The 22,964-nt window shown below is 39.8% G+C and overlaps 1 protein-coding gene and 1 long non-coding RNA gene across 2 annotated transcripts in view; one reads left to right on the top strand and one right to left on the bottom strand.

Annotated features, from left to right (window-relative positions):
* Positions 1-781: 781 nt before the first annotated feature.
* LOC117595331 lies at positions 782-1,622 on the top strand. Its single transcript, XR_004576537.1, has 2 exons — positions 782-973; positions 1,319-1,622. It is a non-coding gene; the product is annotated as an uncharacterized LOC117595331 (long non-coding RNA).
* A 5,661-nt stretch (positions 1,623-7,283) lies between these two features.
* Positions 7,284-22,964, bottom strand: part of nme4 (NME/NM23 nucleoside diphosphate kinase 4) — a 28,096-nt gene continuing 12,415 nt past the window's right edge. The window contains exons 2-5 of the mRNA XM_010864994.5: positions 14,163-14,293; positions 13,822-13,923; positions 7,881-7,993; positions 7,284-7,651 (exon numbers count right to left, since the gene is read on the bottom strand). Of these exons, the coding sequence (XP_010863296.2) occupies positions 7,531-7,651; positions 7,881-7,993; positions 13,822-13,923; positions 14,163-14,293 (467 nt within the window). The 3' untranslated portion in view covers positions 7,284-7,530. The remainder of the gene's footprint in view (positions 7,652-7,880; positions 7,994-13,821; positions 13,924-14,162; positions 14,294-22,964) is intronic.

A 22,964-nucleotide genomic window follows, 5' to 3' on the forward strand; every position in this document is an offset into this window, starting at 1 on the left:
ATATTCCAACTTGTGTGAATTTCATCACAGAAAATCATAATGTGCCTCAGTAGTGTGTATGGCCCCCATGTGTCTATATACACCACCAACAATGTCTGGGCATGCTCCTGATGAGACGGCGGATGGGAATCTCCTCCCAGACCTGGATCAGGACATCAGTGAGCTCTGTGGCGCTACTTGGCGGTGTTGGATGTCCCAATACAAAACGTCCCAGAAGTTCTCAATTGGATTCAGGTCTGGGGAACGTGAGACCCAGTCATTGGCATCAATGCTTTCGTCATCCAGGAACTGCCTACACACTCTGGCCACATGAGGCAGAGCATTGTCCTGCACCAGGAGGAACCCAGGGCCCACAGCATCAGCATACATTTTCAAAATCATGTCAGACCATTTAAGTACAATATCTGATTACTATATTACAGGAGCCATAAGGAAGAATCTTTCCAACCGGGATGCCACTGATGAGGCCGTCCAGAACCAGGTCCCCACGTACCAGAAAGGGGCAGCTGACCGTGCAGGTGGGAGATGTCACGGCGGTACAAGGGACCTGCCGTGAATATGAATGACATCTCCAGCACAACCAATATTCAGGGATGTGATTTTTCCGGATTAATCCGGAATTCCGGATTTTCCGACCTGAAAATGTGACTTACGTGAATCATGCAGATCTGTAAAAAAAAATGGGAGGGGGGACCTCACAGCCATCACCGCAATCTTCATCTTTCTTTAACCGGCAGCGTCGCTGAGCAGAGGGTGTGTGTGTGTGTGTGCGTGCGTGTGTGCGTGTGTGTGCGTGTGTGTTCATCTGAGCCAATTGGTCTGTCACTGCTCCGTCAATGTCGGAATATTTGCGATGATCACGTATTTGCGTACAGCTTGTTCACCTGCTCAATTTCTCTGCTGAGTAGTAATTTACCTCAGTCGCTCTCGCTCGACTACAGTGACAAGAACATCGCTGGATCGGATGATCTGAGTATGTATTATTGCTTGTGTCTTAATATAACCTATAGTTACTAATTTAACTTTGTTGTCGGTTGATTAGATGTCGAAAATCGATTTTGATTGATTTTCCACTATGGCAGGATGTTTTATTCACGTAGGTTAAGCTTCATTAACATTATTTGTATTTGCTAGCTTTTGTATTTGCTAGCTAACTTATATAATAATAAGATAACGTTAGCTAAGTTAGCTACTAACGTTAACTAGCCACCCTTAAAACTTTGCTGTATGAATCGTTGTATTATATAGCAAATCGTTTTCAAGGTTTTAGCAACTTATAAATTAATTTCTTGTGCATGTTTTTTTTTTTTATGTAAAGGCGTTTTAGACGGCTTGGATCCGCGGGGATCGCTCTGTCAATTCATATTTGCAGTCACGTCACAACCATGCTTCCAACCTAAGTGTTGAGACATATGAGTCCTATCAAGTGGTCAAATACAACCTGAAGGCCATGCAGGTGTCGGCCATTCAGCACTACTCCCGGAAGACAAAGGAGAGTCCTGTTAATGTAAAGCTGTGCAGAAATGTAAAACTATCAAGCCAAAGGTACAGAGCTCTGCTCAGAAATAAAGAAGAACTGAACAAAAGGCCTTATCACTCTGCGAAGCCAACGGCCAGCAAGACAATGTCAAAAGATGCCATTGTGGCAGCAGCTGTGAGTGCCAGGCGCAAATTCCTAAAGAAACGTGTAGAGGCTCTAAAAAAGCTTGCTACAAAGGCTAAAGAGTTGGGTAAAAATGTAAAACAAAAATAAGTTAAAATATATATTTTTTTGTCATGGTTATTGTTCAAATAAGTTGTTATGGGTCATTCTTTACTATCCATGTAGATCCGCCACCAGTTTGATCGGCGTGTGTGTGTGTGTGTGTGGGGGGGGGGTCTCTCGGTATATTTTCCTGCTTTTTTGTCCTTAGCCAATCACATGCCTGAATATTGCAGCTAAGCTTTTTTACTGCTGCTATGTACAGTGTTATATGAGTGCATTATCCTCTTAATATATTTAAAGCTCTGTGTTAATGTTCTTAATTCTTACTGTAGTTGTAGTGTTAAGCCACCATTCATAAGCTTATTGCACTGATGTATCTGATATTCAATAACTACTGATTGCTGCTAGGTCATACTTATGTATATTACTGCCATTCTAGCCCTTGTTTATTTTGTATTGTATTATATTTATTTTGTACTTTCACATTCAAATACTGTAATTTTACTATTTGTTACTGGACACGTTTTCTTGCACTATTTGATTTTGTAACATTTTTATTTCAATTCATTTGCACATGTTTATTTTGTATGCTTGCTGTATAATGCATGTTTTTTTGTATACATCTTGTACTATTTGAAATAAATTGTTTAGATTTTATTCAGTTCATTGTCATTTGTGATATGACCAAAATTATTATAAATAAAACCTAATATTGGGGCGTGAGGCATCCCGCTGGGTTTATTGCATAAAAGCGACTAGCCGCCGTCGGGCCGCTGGTGAGCCGCTGATCAGGGTATTGTTGGAAGGCATTGTAATGAAAGCGGCCCACCGGCGGCCCGACTGCGACTCGCGCTATATATAAAAAAATAAATACAAAAAATGTCTGCCGCGGCGGCCCGCTGGCCGGACACTTTGCAGAAACGCTTGGCGGCCGCAGTGGCAAAATGCTAGTGGGCCGCAGGTGGGCCACTGGCGTGTTGCTTGCTGGGTACTTTACGAGTTCCAGAGTCTGCTGGTTTTCTGTCTCATCATTAACTGCACTCACCTGGGATGATTATGTCCCTGATTAGAGGGTTCCAATTAACAAAATGTGGAACTGGCTGAGAGATAAATAAATATTATTTTACAGCGAATAGCAAACTCTTCAGGTCTAATAGACACTCTAGTTTTCTAACAGAAGTGCAACACATTTGAAAAAAGAAATGGTGACAACTTTTATGATGCAGCAGGGATTATTCACAATCCTTGTGTTATTGTATTTGTACATAAAATCTTTCTGATGTCACAACAATTGTCCCAAATGACATGCAATCAGTACTAGTTCAGGGTTTACAGGCCCAATCATTCTTTTTTGTTATTCATTCTATAAGCTTTGGTATTGTCTTTAAAGTTACATGCAATCTGATTAATTTAGAAAGATTATATATTTTTTGGATTACTTTCTTAATCAGAAAACATGTATGTTTTGTTTTCTTAATGACATTGTATTCTGTATTGAGAAAGGTGCAAATTTCTTCCTATAGGGCTTATGGACTCTTTTTGGCTGCCCCAATTTTTCTGTATGATTTTACACAGTAGCTATAAATGTACTGTGGCAGTCAAAGCCTAAATAATCCATGAACAGTGACCAATACTCCATTATGTACATTACTACATTATTGCTCCGACTGCAACCTTATTGTGTAACATAGGGCAGGCCTGGGCCAGCGTTCTTGCAATGTTCATCTTACTAACTATCACTCAAATGGTCAGAGGCTGAAGCTCACTAGGTGGAACTTGAATTTCTAAGGGGCTGGCTACTACTCAAAATTGTCCTACATTGTGTCAAGAAAACAAATGCATTTGTAATGATACAGTAGGTGTCTTTACATAGTAAGTGTGGTTTATATATTCATAATTACTTATTTTCCAAAAAATGTAGAGAATTGTTTCAAACCTGTTTTACCCATATAAAAAATTGTTGTAGTACAAAACCTTCATAGTCTGCCATCAGCCATCATTGAAACATGAAACAGTAATGAGAAGAGATGCAGGTGTATTCTACATTTCTTTGGTATAACAATCCCTTCATATCTAATAATTTCAGAAAATATATACTTGTATTTAGTTTTCTGTTGAGTGTAAAATCAGTGAACAAACAGTACATTCAGAGTTATTACTTTGCCTTTTTATCACACAGATGTTAGATAAAGCGCAATGCATTACACATTTTTCTACTAAAGCACCAACATATCCTGATGTATTTAATATACAAATTAACCTGTAAACAGACCTCTTTCATAAATCAAAGTCTCAAACACAACATGATACAAACTGCCTTAGATTAACTACTGGGGAACTGAAATTATTAATGAGGTGACATTACAAAATGTTACCTTATTTCATGCATCTGTAAAAACATCTTAAATGCATTTTTGGTTTGTTTTGGGTGTCTTGCCCAATTAGTATGTATCACTATCATTGAAGTGCCATCCATACACAGTGACAACCTTTGTTGTTTTAGCTCTGTACTGCAGCACATTGGATTTTAAACAGAACAATGAATGAGAGGTTGTGCAGACTTCACTTTGCTGGTATTTACATCCATATACCACGAATGTGTAGGAATTACATGCCACCGCAGGAAACAAAAGTAATTTGACAATTGGGTGCTCAATTATTTCTCAGCCAGTTGTATGTGGTTGCATAGTTAATGCACAAGAAAACTAAAAAGGTCTAGATATGATTCTAGGTGTAACATTTGCATTTTGAAACTTTTACTGTTTGAAGTGTACATTTTAGACCAGAAAAGATCACTGAAGTGGATGATCAAACAATGCTTTTAATTTTGAAGAAACCTTTTCAATAGTCAAACAGATCAAAAACAGGCATATATGCATCAAAGAACACACCAGGGTTTACCATCAAGAACAGACAAACCAGGTTACAGTTGCCAAAAAGTGCATAGAAAAATCTGTAGAATTCTAAAACAGTCTTATGGTCAGATAAGATGAGGATTAACCTGTACCAGAATGATGGAGAGAGGAAAGTGTGGTAAAAGAAAATCCAAAGCATAACCCATAAGCCTTACCCTAACCTCATCTGTGAAACATGGTGGCAGTAGTGATATGGCTTGGACATGTGTACATACCACTGAAACTTGCTCTTTATTGAGGATGTAGCTGCTGATGGCAGCAGCATGATGAATTCCAAACTGTACAGAAACATCTGCCAAACTGATTTAAAACTCTTTGGATGGCACTTCATCTTGCTGCAGGACAATGATCCCACAAATACTGCTAAAGCAACCAAGGATAATTTCAGGGCCAAGAAGTTGAATGTTCTTGACTGGCTAAGTCAATCACCCAACTCAAATCAAATTGAGAATGTGTTTCACATGATAAAGACAAGACTGAAGGCAATCATTCCCTGAACCAAACAGGGAGTGAAACTGACTCTAGTACAGGCCTGGAAGAGCATAACCAGGGTTGCTCTCCCAGATGGGTCACAGACTTCAGGCCATCATTGAATGCAAAGGATTTAAAATGCATTGAAGATTGTTAATTGGTCCAATTTTCTTTGGTTGCCTAAATAGAGGGACTATGTATAAAAAGGGCTGTAATTCCTAAACAGTTCAGGTTTATGGATGTTAATATCCTCAAATAAAAGCTTACAGTTCGCACTTTCAGTTCTTAGTCATTGTTTCATTTCAAATCCAGTATGTTGGAGTACATAGCCGAAACAACAAAACCTGTCACTGTTATGTACTTCTGGACAGCCCTGTATGGTGAATAATATTGGGTGAAATTTGAGGTTGGATTGCATAACCGATTCTTCCAATCACAATTGCAAATATTAATATGGTCAACTGGATGGGACTTCCAACTTCACTGGCTGGTCCCCATGATTATCTGGTAAAACAATGGCTGATTCCTTCTGATGACCCTACTGTTCATGTGATCAAACTACCAATGGGTCCTTAAGCAACTTCAAAATGGTCATCAGGAGGACTTAGCCAATACAGTTTGTCAAAATTGACTACTATAACATGGAGATGATCTCAATTTCTCTGCCCATAGTGGAACACAAATGATAAATTCTTTTTTTATTATTAATAAAGACACTATAATGGCACAGATACACAGGTGAGAACTTCCATCCTTATATTTTGTAGAAACAATTACATTAAAATCGTGTTCACCACTGGCAGCAGAAAGTGAATCAAATAAAACATTTTTCATCATGTCTAAACAGGTAAAAACCACAATGAAAATGTCAAACATAATTTCAAACCACATTCATATTTGGGTGGAAATCAGTGAACTGTGAATTGGGGAAATTAGTGTAAAGTCAAAATATCACTGAAAATAAAGCAGACTGAGTTGGAAAATAAAAAACATTATAAATGACATTCATGAATTATGCTGTTCAGATTTTTTTTAAACCCATTTACAAAGAAAATTATTCAAGACATCTGTCACCATTTAGTTACTTTGCAGAGGGAAAAAAAACACAATGAAATCACTGGGCCCAAACAAAATGGGACTGATACTAACATATAACACTAAATTGTAAGTGCTTTTATTTTTTCCAGTATGAGAGACTTAAGATATAAAAGGCTTTAATGTCAATGTTAAAACAGATTTGTAAAACAAGCTAAAATGAACTGCAGAAAATAACTTCATCTGAAATCAGTGAGCTTGTTTACATGATGATAAACTTTCCAAGACATATTGAAGAAGACGATACATTATTTTGTTGTGTAAACTTATATTGATAAGTATAAGCAGATAGCTTGAGACACCACCTTCCAAGGTACCATGTGCCACATTATCGACTGAGCCCCACCAGAGGTTTGCAAATGTGAAGGGAATTGAATCTGAACTGTCCCAAATTTCTGTGTAGTACTTAAGAATATTGTTTGGTTTTTCCTCGACTGCTGCCCACAATCCTGCGCGCTATGAATCGTACATGCCAGTGTAAATTTAAACGCTAAGAAAATGATGCAAACTAAGATAAGTCCATCTAGCATTTTATTCTCTATCGTATTGTAAATTATAGAGACAACATTTAAAAAAATAAAAATTATATTTTATATATAATCACTGTCAAAATAAGTATGGGGAGGTATGGGGAGCAACTCTTTCCCAGGCGGACTGAGAATGTCAATGCAGGATGTAATCAGTGTGTCAGCAAGAACTTGTCACTTGGTGAAATTATTTTTACCCTGATGGGAGTGGTCTCTTCCAGGATGAGGATGACCTCTTTAACAGGGCACGAGTCCTCACTGAGTATGAAAATTGTCAGTCCTATGTTATGGCCTTTGCAGTCAACAAATCACAACCTAATTGAACTCTTATGAGAGATTCTGGACCAAAGTAATAGACAGCACTCTCCACCACAATCATAATCATTAAAACACCAACTGAGGGAATACATTTTGGAAGAATGGTGTTCCATCCCTCCAGTAGAGTTCCACAGACTCATAATCTATCACAAGGCACATTGAAGCTTTTCTGGCGGGTCATAAAAACACCTTACTGAGACACTACATGTTTTTTTCTTTAATTTGACATCTGTATGTTTTTTTAAATGAACTCCCAATACATTTTAGTATTTTTTTTTTTAAAGAAATCTGTTTGAGTTTTTAATAGCAAATATTCAAAACATGAAATAAGTTGCTTCCTCGTGTCTGAGTAGGGGAGGGGCTCAGAGGTATTGGAGCAACACACAGTTGATAGGGCTGAGTATTGCAAGTAGGACAAATAAAGAGGTAGTAGGTAGGTATTGGTGCCACTGTCCGAGTTAGTCTTTCTACCTTGTTTACTCTTTATTTCCATCGCTTCTCAAACCTGGTATGTGCTATTGTGGTCACTGCAGTTCCAGTCGATCAGTTCCTTTCCATGAAACCACAGCTGGATCTCCCTTTGAGCCCCTTCTACTGAATCACTGGCATGAACCACATTTCTGTAAATAAAAATAAATACATGTTGATAATAACCAATTAAAGATTTGGCTCAGTTCAATTATAGTTCGAATATCTTTCACCCTTATTTTACCAAAAAGAGGCTGACCCACTGATTCATTTTCAAACCTTTTGGTTTACAAGTCAAATGCTGAAACAGCTGAGCTCCTAAGCACCCAAACATGTAAAATGTTTTTTGCCAATTAATGAGGGTTTGTTAAAAAAGTTCACCTGCTGATGTGAATGCTGAAGTCCCCCCGGATGGAACCAGCACGGGCTTCAGCAGGGTTGGTATCTCCAACCATGATCCGAGATGTCCGGACCACATTATGACCCTCCCACACCTGGACAGAAAGAATGGGTGTAGCTTGTCATTAGGATTAGAGAAATCTGATTTACAATCTGGGTCCGATTAAAAAGCCAAGAACCCTAGCGTTACATATATTATTTTAAAATGTGGCTGCGCATCTTGTTTTTTTATTTGGTATTTAAATAGGCAGGTTATTAAGAATAATAACCTGTACACGAGACATCTGTATATGGGAGAAATGTTTTACCCTTTGCTTAAATATAAATATTGCAGCAGTTAAAAACGCATCACAAACACATAACCATCAAACACAAACCCAGTTATCTTCAAGTGAAACCTCTAGCAGTGCTCCAAATTCATTTAAGAATCTTTAGCATTAAATCTTGAGCCTATAGTATTGACAAGTTTAGGTTGTTTTAAGAATCTAACCTTATTGTATCAAATAATAACCATTCCAAAATAGAATTACTTGTTTTAAATTTCATAAATGATTTCCTCACTGAGAACTTTCACTGATAATTAGACACCATACAAATCTAATGATGCAGTTAGGGCACTTAAAAGGGCCACCAGATTACACAGCCAAAGGACAAGCTCTTTTGTTTGATAATCAGGGAAAACTATTAAATCATACAGGGGACAGTATAATGGGTTCTGTTTGTTCATTCATTTTTGTTCACAGGACAAGCTAGCTCTGGGGGACAATGCATTTTTTGTTCAAATTTGGGTGGGTAATGTGTCTTGTTTTTTTTCAAAGTTATGTTGATTGGGTCAAGCACTGAGTAGACGTCATAAATTAACATGTGTGCTTGCATTTAGAAAATGGCCACCCCAGGTTGCTGCATAGCTCAGTGGTCAGAGCAGTGAGGTTGCAGCCACCTCAAGGCTATTCTTACTTCCTAACAACTCCTTCCCAGGAAACTAGGCTGCTATGGAGAATTATCTTTATGATTTAATGAGTGCTGTTTTTTGTCATACAATGCCATTGTGGTGATGTTTTCTGCGATACAACGCAATGGTATTAAGCTATTCAATTTGGTTCTGAAAACAGCACATTGTGAAAAAACTTGGGTGAATGATGTGTCTTGTTGGTGAGAGCCAGCATTTTTCAAAAGGATGTTGATTGGCACAAGAATAGATAAGTAATAAATCCATTAACATGTCTGTTTGCTCGTTTGTAAATGGAAAGTAAACTTGCCAAGCTGATACGTAGCCCAGAGATCATCTCAGAAAGATCTAATTACAATACCCCCATGAAACTGATTGAAATCAATTTTAAGCCTAGTATTATGGGTAAAACAGAAAAAAAATGGGGACAACAGGTTTACTGATGCCTTATTATGAGATAAATATGCATTGCCAATTTTTTTGCATTTATAGTGCAATAGCTAACCTGAATAATTTGCTGAGTGCAGCACTCAGACTATCAGAAGCAGAGTATATGTAAAAAAATCCATTGGTGGTACCTCCAAAACAGCGAATTAGAATTTAGATCTTTTTAGTTATGGTGCAAAATTGTCCAAATAAGAGAGGAAGTAAATTTTCAAATGTAGATCATTTGTTACTCAGAATACACAGCATTCTTTCTAAGTGAAAGCAAATTTGCTTAGCTATATACACTGAAGGGCCAGAAAAACTGGTACAGACGAGTCCATAAAAAATACATAGCAACGCCACCCATGCACTACCAGTGCATATACACTCACCAAAAGAATTATTAGGAACACCATACTAATACTGTGTTTGACCCCCTTTCGCCTTCAGAACTGCCTTAATTCTATGTGGCATTGATTCAACAAGGTGCTGAAAGCATTCTTTAGAAATGTTGGCCCATATTGATAGGATAGCATCTTGCAGTTGACGGAGATTTGTGGGATGCACATCCAGGGCACGAAGTTCCCGTTCCACCACATCCCAAAGATGCTCTATTGGGTTGAGATCTGGTGACTGTGGGGGCCATTTCAGTAGTGAGCTCATTGTCATGTTCAAGAAACCAATTTGAAAAGTGTGCCAAGAAAACATCCCCCACACCATTACACCACCACCACCAGCCTGCACAGTGGTAACAAGGCATGATGGATCCATGTTCTCATTCTGTTTACACCAAATTCTGACTCTACCATCTGAATGTCTCAACAGAAACCGAGACTCTTCAGACCAGGCAACATTCTTTCAGTCTTCAACTGTCCAATTTTGGTGAGCTCGTGCAAATTGTAGCCTCTTTTTCCTATTTGTTGTGGAGAGGAGTGGTACCCGGTGGGGTCTTCTGCTGTTGTAGCTCATCCGCCTCAAGGTCGTGTGTGTTGTGGCTTCACAAATGCTTTGCTGCATGCCTCGGTTGTAACGAGTGGTTATTTCAGTCAAAGTTGCTCTTCTATCAGCTTGAATCAGTTGGCCCATTCTCCTCTGACCTCTAGCATCAACAAGGCATTTTCGCCCACAGGACTGCCGCATACTGGATGTTTTTCCCTTTTCAGACCATTCTTTGTAAACCCTAGAAATGGTTGTGCGTGAAAATCTGAGCAGAAATACTCAGACCGGCCCGTCTGGCACCAACAACCATGCCACGCTCAAAATTACTTAAATCACCTTTTTCCCATTCTGACATTCAGTTTGGAGTTCAGGTGATTGTCTTGAACAGGACCACACCCCTAAATGCATTGAAGCAACTGCCATGTGATTGGTTGATTAGATAATTGCATTAATGAGAAATTGAACAGGTGTTCCTAATAATCCTTTAGGTGAGTGTATAAAGCGCTAGACATCTGTAGAAGCATCTAGAAATGTTTCTGCCGTGAGAATAGTTTAATAGTTGGAGTGAGATGGATGGGTCATAGCATTTTGGAGGTAGAGGATACGTTTTTCAGGTACTACCATTTCAATGGTGTACCGTGAATACAAGAATTTTGGCAAAACATTTTTACGGCCACACTGCTGTCGTAAGTTAGATTGTGGGAGAACATGACCAGCATCGGCTGGCAAGAATCGTTTCATGCGATAGGTTTGCAACACTGCCTCAAATAACATCTGCATTCAATGCTGGGCCCTCAACAAACATCAGCGTGAGGACTGCGCAACGTTCCCTCCAGGATATGGGCTTTTGGAGCCAACGGCCAACTCGAGTACCCCTGATGAATACTCAACACACAGCTTTCAATGGAATGGCATTCAATGGGACCCTTGGTACATCTACAAACGTCTCTAACAGGTGAGTGCTGTGTGTGCATCCTTTCTGACAAGTTACACCCATTCATGTCCTGCATTCATTCTGATGGGTTTGGTCTCTTCCAACAGGACAATGCGCCGCCATACAAGTCTAGGCATGCCAAGTGATGGTTAGAGAAACACTAATCTGAGTTTGGGGTCTAGCCATTCCTACCGAAGTCACCAGACCTCAATGTTATCGTACACATCTGGGATGCCATGCAACGCGCTGTGGAACACAGAAATCCTACACCTCGGAATACAAAAAAACTGTTGACCGCTCTGCATGAAGTATAGTGTTCACTGTCAACAGAATACTTCTGCAAGCTTGTGGAGTCCATGCCCCAGTCGTATTTCTGAAGTTCTTCGCTCCCGTGGAAGGCCTACCAAGTATTAGCCTGGTGTACCAGTTCTTCTGGCACAAAGCCATAACATTATGACCACTGACAGGTGAATTACACTGATAATCTCTTTATCATGGGCCCTGTCAGTGGGTGGGATATATTAGGCAGCAGGTGAAAATTCTATCCATGTGTTAGAAGAAGGTAAAATGGGCAAGCGTAAGGATCTGAGTGACTTTGACAAGGGCCAAAATTGTGATGGCTAGAAGACTGGGTCAGAGCAAGTCCAAAATGCCCTTGTGAGGTGTTCCTGGTCTGCAGTGGTCAGTACCTATCAAAAGTGGTTCAAGGAAGGAAAAGCGGTGAACCAGTGACAGGGTCATGGAGGCCAAGGCTCATTGATGCACGTGGGGAGTGAAGGCTGGCCCATGTGACAGATGAGCTACTGTAGCTCAAATTGCTGAAAAGGTTATTGCTGGTATAGATCGAAAGGTGTCAGAACACAGTGCATCGCAGTTTGTTGCGTATGGGGCTGCGTAGCCACAGACAAGTCAGGGTGCCCATGCTGACCAATATGTTTATGACAGCCATAATGATTTCACTACAAATCAGACCACAAACAGCCTTGTGGAACTGTTCTGCCATTCCAAAAACACTTTTCAAACCCTTTTTTGTTTTCTGCAAACCCTTTTCTTACACAAATATGCATTGTTTCACAATAAATGTGAACAGAACAATGAAATAATTCACCTTATGTGCATACAGTAAAATTTGTTTATGACGCCCATAATTATTTTTCTATTTATGATTGAATTCAGACCACACACAGCCATTTGGAACAGTTCTCCCATTGCAAATATGCAAAGCAGACAATATCTATAATGATCACATTTGTATTACATTATTTCATGATAAATAGGTCATTAGATGTTACTTACCAGACTTTTCTTGCGTTAGCATTAGCCTGTTGTTAGCATTCGTCCTTTGTTGTCCGGTAACTCAGCTATCCAGCGTTTGATAACCGAAAAGGACTATGGCTACATTTAGTAAAAGTGTTTTTATGTTTTGCCATTTTATACTAATGATAATAATACATCTAAAACTGTTGAAAAACATTTCCTTTGTCTTTTCGACAAGTTAGCGTTATGCAAGGACACAATGTTAAAACATTTGCTAATGCTAAGTTAGCACGCTAGCTGACATACTGCTTCAAACTCTCAGATTGAACAAATAAAGAAAACGAAACTTATGTCCCATCCAGCAACCTTTTGATTTGATCAAATACATAACAGATACCTTCCCCTGATTGGGTAAAATAAACTATTCTGCCTAGCAACAGCCTTCCATTGGATGCTGTCACCCAACAGCCCATCCATTGGTCAGGTGCACTAGGGTTTGGTTGCATTTGGACAGGATGACGACAACAAGGAAATGTGCCACGTAAAACACAAAGCGCATCTGCGTTTTCAGTGGAATCAGCGGAAACAGCAAAGAAAACAGAATCTCTCTAACTGTTTTGAAAATATGTAATACTATGTAATTGTTATGCAAATATGCCTCAGACCCAATCTGTCCTCAGGGGGTTAAGAAATAACAAAAGGTACTACACAAAGTATTTGGTCAGCGGCACATGTATTTATTTTTTGGCACAATATTTTTGCTATTTGGATTTGAAATTAGGACTCTGTGGTTGAATTGCAAACGATCAGCTTTCCTATAAAAGGGGATGTTCAGTCATCAGGTGAACCATTTCAAAATTACAACATGTGACCCGTGCACAGTTTCTAAGTGTTTTAATGCACAAAAGAGTAGTTAATGTCTAGTCTTTATTCAAGGCTTTGCATTTGGAGCCCGTATCTGGTGCTTGAGGACAGATTACTGAAGAAGTGTCAATGAAATTCAAAACTGGCAGATCAGAATAAAGACATAGCCAAAATATCTGCTGGAAGAACACTCCAGGAAATATGCATAGATGTGTTAATGTCTACTGTTTACAGCAGAGTATACCAGCAGAAATGTACAGGATACACCACAAGATGCAAACCACTAGTAAACCACAAAAACAGAATAGTTAGGTTACAGGTTGCTAAAACTACCTAAAAGAGCCTACAGACATCAGGAACAAAGTCTGATTGACAGAAGAGACAAACACAATGAGGAAAGATACTAGCGTGATGGAATGATGGAAAGAGGAAATTGTAGGGATCCCGAAGGTTAAAAGTTTCACTGTCCAGATCTGTGAACTTGAATTGAATTAATTGAATTATCATAGAAAATTGAAACTATTTGAATACTAGACAGAGACAGAAGTCCTTACCATAACAACCATGGGCCCAGAGGTCATATAATGCAGGAGACTAGGGTAAAAAGGCTTCTTCCTTAAATCCTGGTAGTGGAGTGAGAGCAGTTCCTCTGGTGCCTAAAAGAAAACCAACAGAAAGCCAGCATTGAGTTAATCTTTATTTTACAGTCTAGCTTTAACATATAAATGAATGAACATGCACTATTCATGGCAACTCCCCACGGTCAAATCAGTGTAAATTGAAGCTGCTAATTATACTGCTAATTAATCATACAAACTATCCAGTCCTTTCAGATCTATACAAATGACAGGTAAGAAAGGGCTTCTTTCTTCATTTGGAATTGTCCATCTCTCACCTGCAACATCTTTAGCCCCACGAGTTTGAAGCCCTTTCGCTCAAAGCGTTGCAGAATCTGCCCCACAAGGCGACGGTGGACCCCATCTGGTTTCACTGCAATAAGAGTACGTTCTCTCACACCAGGGATCCCTATTCAAAGATAGAGTATTTACTGTCAGACACCTGCATTATTGCACTTTTAGCAATGTACATGCACCACCAGCTAGTGGAGGAACAAAGTGCAATCAAATCTCACTGTATGTATGTATAGCATACATTTTCAATTTGCAAATCTGACCAACTCTAGCACTGTCCAGTCTTTCCAGATTTCAAGACAAACTCCTGAAAATTGATTTAGAAATGTAACCTTTTGATATCCACTTAAACCAGTTTTACTTGCAAACAAATGCATGCATAATTGGGAGGCCCAAAATTACATATTTAGAGTATTGAATGAGATGCAATTGTCACTTGAAAACATTTGTGATTAAAAGCTAGGCCTGTCGGTGGGTATTTTTCTGCCTTTCGCATTACATACACTGACGATTTCAGCTATATATTGAATTAATAAGTGTTTGTCTTTCTGTGAACGTTCACAGAAACTACGAAGTACAAGAGCAAGTACAGAAGTATTTAAGTCTGCAAAAGACCTGGGACCTGGGAAAAGATTAATCGCCCAGCAGGACAAAGACACCTAACACATGGCCAAAGCCACACTGAAGTGGCTTAAACACAATAAGAGGAATTGCTATTTATAAACACTAACTACACGTAAATGTACGTCATGAAGATTTACAGTAGACATTGGTAGAATTCATTTTAGTACCACACAAATGATAACTGATAAATGATTATCAATAACTTGGATATTTACAGGGAGTATGAGTACAAAGATGGTGAGCAGTGATTACAGGGTTGTTTATGTACAGATAGGAAAATATAGTAGTGGATATGAAATAAACAGTAGCTGTGGAAGCAGCAATTTACAGATATGTTGAGAGTGTATCATGTGTATTTGTGTGTGTGTTTGCATGTTTGTGGAATTTAAGTGTTTGAGGGTGGGTAGAGTCTATTTTAAACACTGTATATAGGCTAGAGTAATAATAAAACAAGCGATAGTACCAACCTAAGATCCATAGGTGAATTTTGTCAGGTCAATAAAAAGAGCAACACAATTTCTCATCCATGTCTTTGGCAATATAATTTACAACCATTATTGAAGCTGTAATAGTACTGCACTCAGGTCTTAAACCAAACTGATGCAGGTTCCGGTTACAAACTTGAAACACTTGTAACCATAGAGAATGGCGTATGGCTGTGGTCAAAAACATTTAAGGGCTTTCCTCTGTGGTCTTGAAGAAGAATGATGTATGACATGGAGCTAGGCTGCAGTGAGGAACTCTGCTCTCCACACCACCATCTGCCTTGCAATCAAGGTTGGTGCATTTGCAATACCAAACAGTGATACCGCCTTTCAAGCTGCAGTCAATGGTGTAGCTGTAGAACTTTGTGAAAATATCAGGGCCCATGCCAAATCTTTTCAGACTCTTAAAGGGAGAGGCTCTGCTGTGCTTTCTTCACAACTATCTTCCATGTTAGATGGTTGGCAATATGGACAATGTGGAACTTGAAACTCTACCAGCTCAACTTCTGCCCTGCCAATGCCCCTCCCTTTCCTGTAGTCTGTGATCAGCTCATGCCTACCTGATGTTGAGGAAGAGATTGCTATCCTGGCACAACAACGCAAGATACCTGACCTCTACCTTATTGGTTGTCTTGTAGTCATCGGTAATCAGGCCTACAACCATTGAGTTTTCATTACTGGGGCTTCTGCAGCAAAATCTCCAGCTTAGTTCTTCGACATACTTATTATTCTTTAGAACTCAACTCCTCCTACACCGTTTAAGCTATAAACGTCATTCAAACTATAAACGTAATTCAAACTACGTAATAGTTTGAATTACTATAAAACATCATTCAAACTATTAAGTAAGTTGAAAACAACTTTTTTATATCTTTTAAAACGTAATTGACGTCAATGGGAATTCTTCTGAATTCTAAAATGTCCATTGTTTACACACTAACATTCCAATCTTTTTTTTTTTAAACACAATTGTTGCAAAAACTACTTTTACACCTTTCTGAACTACTTAGAGAAAAATTTTACATATTGTAAGCATCCTCCCATTTGGACCACTTCGCAATGAGATACACAAAACGTTAGACCGTTTCATATCTTTGACTGCTTCTCAGCTTTTCAATTCTGAAATAATTACAAAAATTAATTAACGAGATTAACGAGATATTGCAACCACAGTAACCATAGAAATGTTTTTTTTTTTTAGCAATATTTCCTAAACAGCTGCCGTTTAACCCACTTAAACCAGACACAAAAACTGATTTATTTCAATGTAGCACACTTAGAAACAGAGTGCTCCTAATCTCATTTTGTTACCTGTATAAAAGACACCTGTCCACAGAAGCAATCAATCAGATTCCAAACTCTCCACCATGGCCAGAACCAAATAGCTGTCCAAGGATGTCAGGGACAAGATTGTAGACCTACACAAGGCTGGAATGGGCTACAAGACCATCGCCAAACAGCTTGGTGAGAAAGTGACAACAGTTGTTGCGATTATTCGCAAATGGAAGAAACACAACTGTCAATCTCCGTCGTTCTGGGGCTCCATGCAAGATCTCACCTCGTGGAGTTGCAATGATCATGAGAACAGTGAGGAATCAGCCCAAAACTACACGGAGGATCTTGTCAATGATCTCAAGGCAGCTGGGACCATACAGTAGTCACCAAGAAAACAATTGGTAACACACTACACTGTGAAGGACTGAAGTCCTGCAACGCCTGCAAGGTCCCCCTGCTCAAGAAAGTACAAGTACAGGCCCATCTGAAGTTTACCAATGAACATCTGAATGATTCAGTGGAGGACTGGGTGAAAGTGTTGTGGTCAGATGAGACCAAAATCAAGCTCTTTGGCATCAACTCAACTCGCTCTCATCAACTCAACTCAACTTTTGCCACCAAGTACTAAGTCCTGTTTTGCAGATCAAGTTTTTCAGGATTTTTTTGTTGTTATTCTGTCTCTCACTGTTCAAATAAACCTACCATTAACATTATAAACTGATAATTTCTTTATCAGTGGGCAAACGTCCAAAATTAGCAGGGGATCAAATATTTTTTCTTTGTGGAGTATTGTCTGCTAGTTGTCCGTGTGTAATTGTTGTTTTTCCTCGGCTAGTGGGCTTGTTTTTTTGTATCAGTTCTAGCCATTTCAGCCCTCATTGTTTGTATTATGCTTTTCAGCTTAGTAAACCCTTATTCCACCGACATGCATGAATAACAAAATGTTAAAATGTAAAATCGAATAGCAGAGTAAAAAGATTATCAAAGGATTACTTTTGCGTTCTTAATGTATTAATTTCTTTATTTTTTGCAAGGCAGCTCAGGCATTGGAGATGGTGGCTCATCATCAGAATCAGATGAAGACCCGACATCCGACATGTCAATTTCGGGGTGTATTTCTGATCTTTTATCATACTCCATCTCATTTAGATTTTGCAGCATCTGCAATGCAGTTGTCAGGTTTGGTTTGCCATTGTGAACTAAATGCTGTAAATTGTGTCTGAGTTGTATCTGATTTGCTCACAGAGTTCAGATTATATGCAATTTCTACTCTCAGTAGCCTACATGAAAATAAAAGTCATTTGTCGATTGTATTAATGAAAAACAGTAACCTGTTATACATTTGTTGAATTGGTAGTTGGCCATTGGTAAAGCATACACATACAGGAGCATGCTGTTCGTGGACTACAGCTCAGCATTCAACACTATTGTTCCGAAGCTCAGGACCCGGGGACTTGACACCTCGCTTTGCAATTGGATTACGTGACTTCCTTACAGGCTGACCCCTGGTGATAAAGTTGCCCACCTCTGCACTGACCCTAAGCACTGGAGCCCCCCAGGGCTGCAAACTCAGTCCCCTCCTGTAATCAATCACATTTATTTATAAAGCCCCTTTTACAACAGCAGTTGTCACAAAATGCTTTTACAAAAACACCCGGCTTTAAACCCCAAGGAGCAAACAACAGTAGTGTTGAATTTCCGTGGCTAGGAAAAACTCCCTAAGAAGCCCAAAATTTAGGAAGAAACCTAGAGAGGACCCAGGCTCAGTGGGGTGACAAGTCCTCTTCTGGCTGTGCTGGGTGAAATATTCAAAGTCCAATTGGAATAATTAATAAATACATGTGGGCTAAATTCAGAGTCTACTTAAATTTAGACCAGATCAGAAGCATGACCAGATGAACAAGGACAGGGACAACATGGGGGAGGGAGGAGGTATCAGCACAGTGGCAGCTGAAATTGTCAGGTATCGTCCTGATCTGCAACACAACCAGGCGGATTTTGGACAGGGTCAGCAACGGGCCCCCCAAACCAGGTACTCCGCAGGTGTGGACCAGGACCTCACGTCCTCCTTAAGTTTAAAACGGGAGGAGACTGGGAAAATTCAGAAAATGCATTCCTCATATCAACAACGATTTATAGTGGAGAAAGAGAACTTAGTGGGGAAGGAGAACTGACCCTTCTCCCCCAGCACAATAATATAGCAGCGTAAGATCTTGGGACTGAGGCGGGGGGGGGGTCTGGCGACACTGTGGCCCTACCCGGGGGAGGCCCCGGACAGGGCCCAACAGGCAGGAAATCAATCCACCCACATTACTGTACTCCCTGTTCACGCATGACTGCGTAGCCACTCACAGCTCGAACATCATCCTTAAGTTTGTGGATGACACAACCATCCTGGGTCTCATCTCAAACAATGATGAGACCGCTTACAGAGAGGAGGTAAAGAAACAGGCTACATGGTGCCAGGACAACAACCTCTCTACATCTGCAAGACTAAGGAGATAATCGTGGACTTCAGGAAGTGGCAGAGGGGGGAGCATACACACTTTATAAACATATGGTGCTTTTCCACTACATGGTACCGGCTCGACTCTACTCTCCTCGCCTTTTTTGCCTTTCCACTGCCCAAAAGTTAGGATAGTACCTGGTACCAGTAACTTATTTTAGTACCTGCTCAGTCAAGGTTCCAAGCGAGCTGAGGCGATACCAAAAGTTGACATGGAAACACAGAAGACTTCTGATTGGACAAGAGTCACTCATCACTTACTGCGACACCCTGCATAAACCGGTGTGAATCGAGCATGTAGCAGAGCAAAACATAAAAGGCAGATTTTTTGTTGTGACCACAATTCTTTTAAATAGAATTCTTTAAAAAATTATGTTTAACCACAAAACCACACCATGGTCAATTGAGGAGATGCAGACATTTCTCTTTTTGGTTGTCGGCGAAAGGATCCAGCAAGAGATGGATAGGGCAACTGGTAACGTGAAGGTCTACCAAGAAGGCTCCAAACTGTTGGCTACACATGGCTACCAAAGATCATTCCAACAATGTAGGCAAAAGTTACAAATAAATGCGACTATCGCTATATAAAAGGACCACAATGGTAAAAGTGGATCAAACCTAAAGAACTGGAAATGGTTAGACCAGATGGACGCTATATACGGCCATAGAATGGCGAGCAATGGGAAGGAGGGCGGCCTTGACTCATCGACGGAGTCCCTGATGGAGGATGGTAAGGACTTTAAAATTACCCCATACTCTGCTTGAAAGCTTTGTTCTCGTAAAATTGTGAAAATCTACATGTTACCAAAACTTTGCAAACACAAAAGCAGATAACATATATAGAAATTGAAAAATATACATTTTGAGATTTTCGCCTATAGACTAGGATGTCTCTCCATTGGAAATCAATAGGCGAGACTCAGAGTTCCACAACAATAGGCCAGAACAACAATAGCACAAACTAAAGCTTATGTGGGGCACATCATTTTAATCAATTAATTTAATAAAATTAGGAACCTGTGGTAATTTATCTTGTATAAGAATGCTTTGGTTGAGAGGTGTATTGTCTCAAGCTCCAAACTGAGCTATTTATCATATAATAATCGATAAACGTGTATATATTGGTTAACCAAGATTCGTTCTTTATTGCCCAGAGAGAAAGTAATGGCATCGGGAGGAGGAGCCTCTGACTGTCCTAAGGGAAATGCAGGAGGCCGATGTGGAGCAGCAGAAGCTGAACTGTATTCAGTTTGAGCAACATCTACAGATGGTCCTCAAAGATGTGGCATGTGCAGGGGAGCTGGAAACAGCCTTGAGGAGGGGGGAGAATGCTCAAATGGCAGCCTTAAATCAGACCTTCCTTGCTACACTGAGCCAGCCTGCCCAAAATACTCCGCCCCTGGACTAGACCCCTTGTGCCAAATATAATACTTTGTACTTTGCACTACTTTGTATTTGCACTACATTCTACACATGTATATAGTTTGCTGTGTTGCACTGATTTGTTTTCATCTTAACACTTACATTTCTGAATATAGTTTGCTATTTTATTGGCACATTTTATTAAATAAACAGTTTTCTACCTTGTTACAAATGTATTTGACCATGGTTTCCAATGTCAAGGGCTTTAGCATTTAATTGAACAAAGAGTTAATCCAGAAACATATAAACTACAGTTTGACAGCAATGGAAAGGTGGAACAAAATACTTGTGAATACAATTCACAAAGTGTTCAAATCACGTAACAGGAAAGACAGTTACTATTTAGCTATTCAAGTAGCCCATCCACCCCTTCTCATACATCCCTGCCCTCCTCCTCTACACCCTGTGTTAGTGCCACCATATGCTCTGCTGGTACAGCTGCATTCCACTCATTGTCATCGCAAAGGTTATGCAGAGCACAGCAAGTCAGCACCATAGATTTGACCAATTCGATGTCACAGTAATTTTTCTTCATGAGGCAACGTCACCTTCCCTTCAGTCTACCAAAAGCATTTCCAACTAATACCCTTGCTCAGGAGATTTTCCTGTTGTAGATCTGCTGTTCGCCGTCCAGTGTCAGAGAAAGGTTTCATGAGTCAGTTCTGTACACATTCCAGAATAGTCCCTTTCCATTTACAACATCTTGAAGGATGATGGAGTTCCTCCCTTTACGGTTGAATTAGTCACAATGGTACTCCTGTGGTGCATTGATGGGTATGTTTGAACCATCAATAGCACATATAGACTGCGGGAGTCCCCACCTGTTCTCAGTGTAGGTGGTCATTTCTTCAAACCTCTCTGGGTCTGGGAAAAAAAAAAATTCTGGTACCAACAATATCTTCGCAAGCAGCACAGAACTCTTGTTATGCTTACTCTAAAAAAGATGGCCAACTCTTCTGTACTCTGAGCTGGTTGCAAGTTTCCACAGTGCAATGGCTACCCTCTTCTTTAGAGGTACACATCTGCGGAAGTTTGTGTTATGTCTTTCCATCACTGGAAGAAGTTCGTTGCACAGGTAGATGATTGTTTCTCTGGACATTCTGAAGTTCTTCACCCACTGTGTGTAAGTGAATCCGGGCACAATCACATCCCACCACTCAGCTGATCGATTGAATGCCCAAACAGATGGTCTTCAGCAGCGATTAGCGAATATATCTGAAATACACATCATACACACTTACGTAGCAGTATCAAAAGTTCATTAAATACTTTATACACTGGACATGACTGTAAGCACATACGCTAATTAGCTACCATGCTAGCTTACCCTCTTGCGTCGTCTTTGAGCAACCACAGGGCTCTCCATAGCTCCCTAGTTGTTCTCGTAGTTCTGATGAATTACTTCCCAAACTCTCCTTTTTCAGCAGTATTTTTTTTGGCTGCCTTTAGCTTATTTTTAAAAACTGCTTGTTTCCTTGCTGTGACAAAACAGGCACATACCGAGGATCAAGAACACCATCCGTACGATATCCTCCATTGTTGCTCCCATGAATGTTTCGTTGAATGTGGCGTCACAGAGGTTTTCCTGTGATGTCAGTATGGGTGGGTACAGGGTACTATCCGCAAAACAAACCGAGGCGAGGTTTGTAAAGCCGAGTCGAGCTGGTTCTAAGCAGTGGAAAAGCTCACAAAGCGAATTGAGGCGAGGTGAGTAAAGTCGAGACGGTACCATGCAGTGGAAAGGCACCGATACACATCTATGGATCTGAAGTGGAGAGCGTCTTCCGATTTCATCAAAGATGACGCGACTATACTTCCTGAAGAGACTCAAAACTTTTGTCTAGAAGTCGGCATTGCAGTTTCCGGTTTACTTACTAATACTCATCCGCATTAGTAAACACCTAAACTCACAACAAGATGAGTGATGCTGTTGTACGGGGGAAAAAAAATATATAATGTACGTGACTCATTTAAGTTTCAAGGTACAAGTGGGGCATAATTTTAATCAGGAGAATGTCCTCTTTTTAATAAAATATGGCTTGCGTCATTCAATGACTTCAAACGCTAGACTAGAAATAGTCAGAAAAGGCGATTTTTTATATACTTCCACGTAACGCAGGTTTAAGCGCAATTAATATCGTATAAGACCAGATGTTTACTTCCTATGCCAGTTGTTATTTTTCAGATTCGTTGTGAAATGAGGTTACAATAGTAAAATAGAAGAGGAGACCTGTTTTGGTGCTTTTTTTAGGCTATGGAATTTTAAGCTTAATTCAGGTTAGAAGAGGCTGTTAGAAGGTTCGTTTCAATTCACTTGCTATGGGGACGCGCGTTCCAGCTCAGCCAGCGTTCTTTTGCCGTTTTTTTATGCGTTATATTGTCCTGCCTAATACTACACTAAAAAGGAACACAACGCTAACTAGCTTACACCACAGTAAACTACTTACCCTCGTAGTTGTGCAGATTACTCGATA

This window comes from Esox lucius, chromosome 11 (assembly GCF_011004845.1).
Source record: "Esox lucius isolate fEsoLuc1 chromosome 11, fEsoLuc1.pri, whole genome shotgun sequence".
Taxonomy (NCBI): domain Eukaryota; kingdom Metazoa; phylum Chordata; class Actinopteri; order Esociformes; family Esocidae; genus Esox; species Esox lucius.